General features: G+C 38.9%; 1 gene segment (V, D, J or C); it reads right to left on the bottom strand.

The window, feature by feature from the left end:
- Nucleotides 1–6,728: 6,728 nt before the first annotated feature.
- LOC130877717 (immunoglobulin kappa variable 1D-13-like) lies at nt 6,729–7,222 on the bottom strand. The segment is given in 2 exon segments: nt 6,729–7,051; nt 7,174–7,222. Coding segments are annotated over 2 exon segments (372 nt in total).
- Between the last annotated feature and the right edge of the window lie 3,794 nt (nt 7,223–11,016).

An 11,016-nucleotide genomic window follows, 5' to 3' on the forward strand; every position in this document is an offset into this window, starting at 1 on the left:
AGATCTTCTCCCAGTCAGTAGGCTGTCTTTTTGTCTTAATGACAGTGTCCTTTGCTTTACAGAAGCTTCTCAGTTCCAGGAGGTCGCATTTATTCAATGTTGCCCTTAATGTCTGTGCTGCTGGGGTTATACATAGGAAGCGATCTCCTGTGCCCATATGTTGTAGGGTACTTCCCATTTTCTCTATCAGGTTCAGTGTGTTCAGATTGATATTGAGGTCTTTGATCCATTTGGACTTGAGTTTTGTGCATGGTGATATGGGTCTATTTTCATTCTTCTACAGGTTGACATCCAATTGTGCCAGCACCATTTGTTGAAGATGCTTTCTTTCTTCCATTGTAAACTTTTAGCTCCTTTATCGAAAATCAGTTGTTCATAGGTTTGTGGGTTAAAATCCGGGTCTTCTATACGATTCCATTGGTCGACTTCTCTGTTTTTATGCCAGTACCATGCTGTTTTCATTACTGTAGCTCTGTAATAGAGTTTGAAGTCAGGGATGGTAATGCCTCCAGAAGTTCCTTTATTGTATAAGATTGTTTTGGCTATCCTGGGTTTTTTGTTTCTCCATATAAAGTTGATTATTGTCCTTTCAAGATCTGTGAAGAATTTTGATGGGATTTTAATGGGGATTTCATTGAATCTATAAATTGCCCTTGGTAGAATTGCCATTTTTACTATGTTGATTCTCCCAATCCAAGAGCAAGGGATATCCTTCCATTTTCTGGTATCCTCTTCAATTTGTTTCTTCAAAGCCTTAAAGTTTTTGTCAAATAGATCTTTCACTTCCTTGGTTAGAGTTACCCCAAGATATTTTATGCTGTTTGTGGCTATCGTGAAAGGTGATGATTCTCTTATTTCTCTCTCTGCTTCCATATCCTTTGTGTATAAGAGGGCGACTGATTTTTTGGAGTTGACCTTGTATCCTGCCACATTGCTAAAGGCGTTTATCAGCTGTAGGAGTTCTTTGGAGGAGTTTTTGGGGTTGCTCATGTATACTATCATATCATCTGCAAATAATGCAAGTTTAACTTCTTCCTTTCCAATTTGAATCCCTTTTATCCCCTTATGTTGTCTTATTGCTATTGCTAAAACTTCGAGAACTATATTGAAGAGGTATGGAGAGAGTGGACAGCCTTGGCGTATTCCCGATTTTAGTGGGATGGCTTTAAGTTTCTCTCCATTTAATTTGATATTAGCTGTCGGCTTGCTGTATATAGCTTTAATTATATTTAGGTATGACCCTTGTATCCCTAATCTCTCCAAGACTTTTATCATAAAGGGATGTTGAATTTTGTCAAATGCTTTTTCAGCATCTAATGAAACGATCATATGGTTTTTTTCTTTCAGTTTATTTATATGATGGATTACATTGATAGATTTGCGTATGTTAAACCAGCCCTGCATCTCTGGGATGAAGCCTACTTGATCATAATGGATAATTTTTCTAATGTGTTCTTGGATTCGGTTTGCCAGAATTTTGTTGAGGATTTTTGCGTCGATGTTCATGAGTGAGATTGGCCTGTAATTCTCTTTCTTGGTTGGGTCTTTGTGTGGTTTTGGTATCAGAGTTACTGTAGCTTCATAAAAGGAATTTGGCAATGACTCTTCTGTTTCTATATTGTGAAATACATTAAGGAGAATAGGTATTAGGTCTTCTTGGAAGTTCTGGTAGAATTCCGCATTGAAACCATCTGGTTCTGGACTTTTTTTGGAAGGGAGGTTTTTGATAACAGCTTCTAATTCTTCACGACTAACAGGTCTATTTAGGTTGTTCACCTGGTCCTGGTTTAACTTTGGTATATGGTATTTATCTAAAAAGCGTCCATTTCTTTTACATTTTCCAGTTTTGTGGCATACAGGCTTTTGTAGTAAGATCTAATGATTTTCTGAATTTCCTCTGTGTCTGTGGTTATGTCCCCCTTTTTATTTCTGATCTTATTAATTTGCAAATTCTCTCTCTGCCGTTTGATTAGTTTGGATAGGGGTTTATCAATCTTGTTGATTTTCTCCAGGAACCAGCTTTTTGATTCATTGATTCTTTCAATTGTTTTCTGTGTTTCTATTTTGTTGATTTCAGCCCTCAGTTTGATTATTTCCAGTCTTCTACCCCTTCTAGGTGAGTCTGCTTCTTTTTTTTCTAGAGCTTTCAGGTGGGCTGTTAAGTCTCCAATGTGTGCTTTCTCTGTTTTCTTTAAGTGGGCAGTCAGTGCTATGAACTTTCCTCTCAGGACTGCTTTCATAGTGTCCCATAGGTTTGAGTATGTTGTTTCTTTATTTTCATTGTCTTCAAGGAAGAGTTTAATTTCTTTCTTTATTTCTTCCTTAATCCAGGTATGGTTCAGTAGTTGGCTATTCAGTTTCCATGAGTTTGTAGGCTTTCTGGGGGTAGCATTGTTGCTGAATTCTAGCTTTATTCCATGGTGATCTGATAAGATACAGGTGGTTATTAATATTTTTTTGTAACTGTGGATGTTTGCTTTGTTACCGAGTATGTGGTCGATTTTTGAGAAGGTTCCATGAGCTGCAGAGAAGAAGGTATATTCTTTCCTATTTGGGTGGAATATTCTATAGATGTCTGTTAAGTCCATTTGATTCATTACCTCCATTAATTCTCTTATTTCTCTGTTAGGTTTCTGTCTAATTGACCTGTCCATTGGTGAGAGAGGAGTATTAAAGTCTCCTACTATTAATGTGTGCGGTTTGATGGCTGCCTTGAGTTTTAACAATGTTTCTTTTACGTATGTGGGTGCTTTTATATTGGGGCATAGATATTCAGGATTGAGACTTCATCCTGATGAATTGTTCCTGTTATGAGTAGAAAATGTCCCTCTCCATCTCTCCTGATTGATTTAAGTTTGAAGTCAACTTTGTTAGAAATTAGTATGGCCACCCCTGCTTGTTTCTTAGGTCCATTTACTTGATAAGCATTATCCCAACCCTTTACTCTGAGTAGGTGACTGTCTTTGTGGTTGAGGTGTGTTTCTTGTAAACAGCAGAATGTTGGATCCTGTTTTCGTATCCAATCTCTTAGTCTGTGACTTTTTATACGAGAGTTGAGTCCATTGACATTAAGTGATATTAATGACCAGTGATTGTTAACTCCGGTCATTTTTTAAGTTGTAAATTTTGTGTGTTCCCCTTCTTTGTGTTGCGCTGGTGAAGGGTCTCTAGTTGTCTGAGATATTGTGGTCATTGTTGGACTCCTTGGTTAGTGATTTTCCTTCTATTACTTTCTGTAAGGCTGGATTTGTGGCTACGTATTGTTTAAATTTGTTTTTTTATCCTGGAAAATTTTGTTTTCTCCATTTATAGTGAACGAAAGCTTGGCTGGGTATAGTAGTCTGGGCTTGCATCCATGGTCTCTTAGTTTCTGCAGTACATCTATCCAGGACATTCTGGCTTTCATGGTTTCCATAGAGAAGTCAGGTGTAAGTCTGATAGGTTTACCTTTATAAGTAACTTGGCCTTTTTCCTTTGCTGCTCTTAGTATTCTTTCTTTATTCTGTATGCTTTGTGTTTTGATTATTATATGGCGAGAGGATGTTTTTTTTTGATCCAGCCTATTCGGTGTTCTGTATGCTTCTTGAACCTTCATAGGTATATCTTTCTTTAGGTTGGGAAAGTTTTCTTCTATAATTTTATTAAATATATTTTCTGGACCGTTGAGCTGCGCTTCTTCTCCTTCTTCTATTCCTATTATTCTTAGGTTTGGTCTTTTTATTGTGTCCCATATTTCCTGAATGTTTTGTGATGAGAATTTGTTGGCCTTGCTGTTTTCTTTGATCAGCGTGTTTATTTTCTCGATGTTATCTTCAGAATCTGAGATTCTTTCTTCTATCTCTTGTATTCTGTTGGTTATGCTTGCTTCTGTAGTCTCTATTCGTTTACCTAGATTTTCCCTGTCCCACTGGCCTTCTGTTTGTGTTTTCTTCTTTGCCTCCATTTCAGTTTTTAAGTCTTGAGCTGTTTCCATTATCTGTTTGATTGTTTTTCCTTGGTTTCCTAGGGCATCATTCACTGATTTACTCAATTCTTCAAACTTTCTGTTATACTTCTCATCCATTTCTATAAGGGCATTTTTTACATGTTGTTTAAGGGCGTCAATCACTTTCATAAAGTCAATTTTATCTACTTCTTCGTGATTAAGGTGTTCATGTCCTCCTGTTGTGAGGTTGCTGGGTTCTGGTGGTTTCATATAGTTTTTCAGATTGTTAGGTGAATTCTTGCATTGGCGCCTGCCCATCTCTTTCTCCGAATGCTCCCCTATGGATCTTCTTTTACCGGATCAGGTCTCCTTGCCTACTGATGTACCTTCCCAGTGATGGCTCTCTGCAGTGATAGCTCTCCTGGTGCTCTAGTGATGTCTCTCCTTGCTTGTTGCAGGCAGGCCAGTGAAACAAAGGAAGTCTCCTCTGCCTACTTGCCCTGAGGATTTGCCCCAGCACCAGAGAGACTGAGATGGATGGTGTTATGTGCCTAAAGAGGAAAGAGGGCAGAAGGAAGAAGGGTTCTGGATGCAAGCTGGGTGGGACAAGGAGAGGCAGTATGCGGAGTATAGAGCCCCTGCAGGGAGCCCAGGGAGTATAGGGAGGGGGATGAGGATCTTCAGAGTTCCCTGTCCAGGGCTGCTTCCACCGCCGCTGGTCACAAACTCACCCCACTGCTGTCTCTCCTGGTGTCGAGATCAGATCCCCATGCAGGCTGGGCAGTTCGTAAACAAAGCGCCCACCTTGGTTGGTGCAGGCGGGCCAGTGAAACAAAGGAAGTCTCGCCTGCCTACTTGCCCTGAGAATTTGCCCCCAGCACCAGACAGACTGAGCTGGATGGTGTTATGTGCCCAAAGAGGAAAGGGGGTAGAAGGAAGAAGGGTTCCAGATGCAAGCTGGGTGGGACAAGAAGAGAGAGGCAGTATGCAGGGTGTAGTGCCCCTGCAGGGAGCCCAGGGAGTATAGGGAGGGAGATGAGGAACTTCAGAGTTCCCTGTCCAGGGCTGCTTCCGCCGCTGCTGGTCACAAACTCACCCTCTGCTGTCTCTCCTGGTGCCGAGATCAGATCTCCGTGCAGGTTGGGTAGTTCGTAAACAAAGCGCCTACCTTGGTTGGTGCAGGCAGGCCAATGAAACAAAGGAGGTCTCGCCTGCCTACTTGCCCTGAGGATTTGCCCCCAGCGCCAGACAGACTGAGCTGGATGGTGTTATGTGCCCAAAGAGGAAAGGGGACAGAAGGAAGAAGGGTTCTGGATGCAAGCTGCTGTAACAAGTTTTATATGCTTCAAGCATCTGGTTTTGAAGGGCAGAAGGTTAAAACTACAAGTTCGGTAAATCTACCTTTCTGTAAGTTGTGGGTTACCAACAAGGACTCAGACTGGATGCACTGGCAACAATGCTATAGTGAGAGACCTTGAGTGCTAATTAATATTTCCCAAGAAATTATGTCCAGTAAAAGAATGCAGGTAGGCCAGAAGAAGGCATCAGATGACCTGAGTCTGGAGTTGTGGGCCATCATGGGAAAGCTTGGAATAAACCTCGGTCTCTTGAATGACCATCAAGTACCCTTAAGCACAGATACCACTCCAGCTATACAACTTCCTTTATATTAAAAATATAATATTTCTGTGATAATATAAATATAATAATAGTTTTTAGAAATTTTAGGAATCACATAGATACAGCAATTGTTTCTGTACAATTAATAATTAGACATATTTATTAAAAGTCAGTATTATAAAATTGTATTATTACATTATGATGTGAGTTATTAGTAGTACAAAGAGACCATCCAAAAAGATGATGTTTAGTAGCTTTATTTTTAAATGAATACCTCAAATTTTTGTCGGAAAACTCAAATTTATCTTAATATTCCCAAAACAAGTGTTTGTTATTACTTTCCTAACTTGACATAATTTCTTCATTTACTGTTTTATTCTGTGATTTTATTATTGACTTACTCTGCTTTGTTTCTGTTTTGAACATTCTTCAGTTTCCTTCTGTGGACAAAAATCAAACAAGGAATCTGTTAGAACTGGAACCAAAGACACTACACACCAATCACATATCAATACTTCATTATCACAACATCTAAAAGCATATTTCTCAAAAAAATTTTTTTTCTATAAATTTCTATGCAAATTATTAATTAAGCATCCATGGGATTAAAGGTTTAAAGATTGTTACATAATTATTGAGATATTCAGGCAGGAGTGTATTGATAGAGGCGATGGTTGAGTTTATGAGAAAACATGAATAGCCATATTATTGATTTTCTGCACCCTACTGAAAATCACATGATCAAATTATCAAGTAGAAGGTGGATTCTGGGTGGCAAGGAGATTCTGAGAAAATGTTCCTATTAATAGTTGATCTGACTTTAGGGATTCAGGATTTTGGAAGCTGTAGTTAGATAATAAGTTTACTAGAATAGCTACACGTGTTTTTATGTGTATGTGTGTTGTCAACCATGTTTCATGAATCTCATTTCTTTCAAAAATCTACTCTCTGCAAAAGATATTTTTTATATAAGTCATTAGATGCATTGTCTTGTTTTTAATGTTTGCCCTTGGGGACCAGGACAGAGATTTAAGACACAGAACATTTTCTCTGATCTTTATATAAAAACATCACATTGGCTTTTAACTCCTGGAAAAGAGAAACACTCTCAACATCTGGAAACACCAGAAAGAGCAATTAGGGAAGCCTGGCCTGGAGTATCGCTTCTGCTTTGCTGGGTGGTTTATGTCATGACTTGATTCAGTGTGGGAGGTGAACTCTTACTCTGTAGACAGTAATAAGTGGCAGCATCTTCAGACTGCACACTGCTGATCTTGAGAGAATAGTCTCTAGCATCTCCACTGCCCATGAACCTTGATTGTACACCATCTGCCAACCTTCTGGCATCATAGATTAGGAACTTCAGAGATTTCCCTGGTTTCTGCTGATACCATGCTAAAGCACCATACGTATAGTCACTTGCTTGGCATGTGATAGTAACACATTCTCCCAGAGATGCAGACAAGGAGACTGGAGACTGGGTCAATTGGATGTCACATCTGGCACCTGAGATGGGAAAATTTAAAGCAAATTTTCACACAGTTAATTTTAATAGATGAAGAAATTCGCAGAGACAAATCAGCATTGACCATAGTCAGATGAATAAATTTCAGTGTTGCCATCCTTACCTATAAGGCATATCATTAGGAATCCCAGCAGCTGAGTTGGGGCCCTCATGTCTGTGATGCCACCTGTGTGAGGTTGAGACAAGCACAGGATATGACCTGATTATGAAGACATCCTTGAAGCTATAGACTGTGCTCTAAGCACATGCAAATCAGCAAAGGCTGGGCAAAGCCAAATGACTGGCCAAGTGATCCATTATAGACCTGTGTCCTCTTATGTCTCAAAAGAGAAAGGCAGTACAGGTTTATTTGTATGGAATATGCTCCTCTTTACACAAGAACTGCACCAGTCTATGAGTTGCATCTGATTCTGATTTGTCATAGTCAATGTTGAATTTCCTTGCTATTTGTTCCTCCATTGCAAGGAATGTACAGTTTTATAGTACATAAATCATAAATCGTTCTTTCACCGGTAACAGTAGATGTTATTGAAGCCAAGGAGCTTATTGATTTTTTTCTTTCCTGCTTTTTGTAAAACTGGATTTATTCTCACCATTTCTCCCTTCCCCCAAAACCCTCCCATAGAACCCTCTCCACTCTCATTTAAATTATTAATTATTAATTCATTCATATGTATATTTGTATATACATATATATTCCTGATACAATCTGTTGAGAACACATAATGTTGCTTACATATATGTTTTCAGGGCTGAACATTTCACAAAGGAAAAGTGTATGCTCTTCCCTAGTCCTTAAGATAACAGTGCCAAGAGGCTTTGAAAATATGAAGTTCATACTCAATTTGTTCACAAGCAGTTTTTTATCACAACACCAAATATAGTGGTGATATGTTTTAGTGTCTCAATACAAAGAACCTTTGGACAGTCCTTTCAAAGGAGAAAAAGAACACACAGAGAGAAATGCATAATTTGCATACATTTATACCATTCTCAGTCATCAAGATTGAAAAATTGGACAGAAGAGATGTTTCTTTTTTATTGTGTTTATTGAGGTGAGTATCTTTCTATACTCCCATTCCTTCCTCCTACCTACCCTTCTACCTTTTTTCATGATCTCCACACTCCCCAATTTACTTAGAAAATCTTGTCTTTTTCTGTTACCTATGTAGATTAGATCCATGTATGTTTCTATTAGGGTCCTTTACAATAGCCAGTGAAATGTTAAACCTTACCAGACTTTTTTAAAATATTTATTCCTTTATTATGTATACAATGTTCTGTCTGTGTATATTCCTACAGGCCAGAAGAGGGCACCAGACCTCATTGCAGATGGTTGTGAGCCACCATGTGGTTGCTGGGAATTGAACTCAGGACCTTTGGAAGAGCAGGCAATGCCCTTAACCTCTAAGCCATCTCTCCAGCCCCTCGCCAGACTTTTAATATTCTATAAATATCCAAGCTAGAGATTTCAGTATTAGTTGCACTAGATAAAATGGTTTCTTGTAGAGAGCTGTGTGGAGTCACACCTGATGGCTTTGTGTAGAGAGCTGCTTGGAGCCGCAACTGATGGTGCTGGCTCCTGCCCTCCGCGATCCCGAAAGCGAGTGCTCTCTGTGATAATCAACTCCTAATATCAACTAGGCCTGACTTATCACACAATGATTGTCAGCTGCTTGCATATGCGTGGACCTATGGGCAGTGCCCACCTGGCAATCCGGGGTTGGTTGCCCATGCCTACTTAAGGGCTGGGAGAGGTTTGCCTGGAGAGAGAGGAAAAGAGGAGAGAGTGAGAGAGTGAGAGTGAGTGAGTGAGTGAGTGAGTGAGAGAAAGAGGGAGAGAGTGAGAGATTTTACAATTATCAAAAGGTCCTGAATAAAACTGCAGTGAGAAGAGCTCCAGTGGTCACGTCATCCTTGCGGGACAAGGATGACCGTGAGAGTTTCTCTCAGACATACTGACAAATTTTTTTTCTATAGACTTTTTTTTTCTCAAATTTTGAAATACTTTAAGATGCCAAGCAGAACTTCCCAATCCAGTTATGGTGTTTTTCAGTCCAGCTGCTGCACCAGCTCTGGACTGGATTGCAGTGAGTGCCAATGGAAAAGGAACAGGTGTGATACTCACCTGCCTATCTCAGAAGATCATCATTTAGGGTCAGAGCTCTAAAACATGCTTTTCGGCAACTTTAACACAGGAATTGTCAGAATCTTTAGTCTGCACTGAGTAACTGCGGGTGAGAAATGTAACATTCACAGGAGTGGAAAGTGACTATAGAAAATGCTGGGAACCAAGTTTATCAAAAACTAAAAGATTCTCTTGCCCCCACTATTACAAGACTGGTTGTTTAAAGATTTGTGATCTTGATTGAATAAGCATATATTTTTGTCTCTAACTGCTTGAGTGACTCTTAAAATGAGAAAAAGCTTGGGTTTTTGTCCAAGAAGAATCCAGCAACAGCTGTACAATAATTCTTGGCAAGTTGTAATTTTCTAAGAAATACTAATGAACCAAACTTGGAGTACTTAATCTTGTGAATAATCATCAATATTGAGAAGAATTATTCATAGGTTATCAGATATAAATATATGAAGAACACAATCTAATTCTGGCTCCTAGTCAGTAGGAGAATATAGGGCTGAGCATCTGATTAATCATTGAAATTTTGCCTATTGGGATAAATGAACCTTGACTTAGAACCCCAGAATTGAATGGGCATGATGGTGCACTCCTATGGTCCAAGTTCTTGGGAGTAGGAAGCAGGAATTCCAGTAAGGGCTACAAGAGACCTGGATTTTATCAGAAAAAAAATCTAATTTTTCTAACTCTTAGGAAATACTGATGATAATATATTAAACATAGCTGCATAAGTTAATGGAATAGAGAATGTATTACTTTTGAAACACGTATTCAGTATACATTTGAGTTGTAGCAGATAAGAGTATGTAGATTGGAAAAAGTATTTAGTGAAGAATAAGATAATATACCTGCTCTTTGGAAAACCCTAAGCATATGTAAATCAGAAGTTATATTTAGTAATATTGTGGCAAAACAAACCATTCTGAAGCTATTCCATTCTGCAATAACAAATTGTAGGCTATTTCATGTAGCTTAGTTAATATGGTTCAGTGTGGGATATTGGTCTTTCTTTATTGGTCACCTCTCAGATTCTGCCTCATTGCCCTAGCTAAAACTTCAAGCACTATATTGAATAGTATGGAGAAAGTGAACAACCATGAACTGTTTCAAATTTTAGTAGAATCTCTTCGAGTTTCTCTCCACATGATGTTTTTTTTGGTCACAGGATTGTTGTAAATTAATTTTATTATGCATAGGCATGTCTCTTGTACCACCAATTTCTCCAGGACTTTTATTATGAAGGGGCTGTTTGACTTTTTCAGAGGCCTTTTTTGCATCTAAGAGAGGATCATGTAGATTTTATCTTTCAGTTTACTTATGTAATAAATAACATTGACTGATTTTCAAATACTGAGGTATTCCTGCTCTTCTGGGATGAACCTACTTGATTATGGTTGATGGCCTTTTTAATTTTTTTGATTCATATTGCAAGTATGTTACTGAGTACTTTTGCATCTATGTGCATGAAGGAAACTGGTCTATAATTCTTTTTTTTGTGTTGAGTCGTCATGTGGTTTGTGTATCTGTGTAAATGTGCATTATAAGATGAATGGAGCAATATTCTGTCTGTTTCTTTTTTGTAGAAAGATTTGTAGACTATCGATGATAACTCTTCCTTTCATGTCTTGTAAGATTCTGTTGCTGGAGCTCCTTCCACTCCTTCAGCCAATAGCCGCTAAGATACCAGCCCATTGGGGTGTGATCTCTCTCCCTTTAAAAAAACGGCCACTTCCCTCTCCTCTCTCTCTGGCTTCCGGCTCAGCTTCTGGAGACTAGGCTCCTTTCCTGATTGTGCAGAGGGCTGTT

Source organism: Chionomys nivalis, chromosome 1, assembly GCF_950005125.1.
Source record: "Chionomys nivalis chromosome 1, mChiNiv1.1, whole genome shotgun sequence".
Taxonomy (NCBI): Eukaryota; Metazoa; Chordata; class Mammalia; order Rodentia; family Cricetidae; genus Chionomys; species Chionomys nivalis.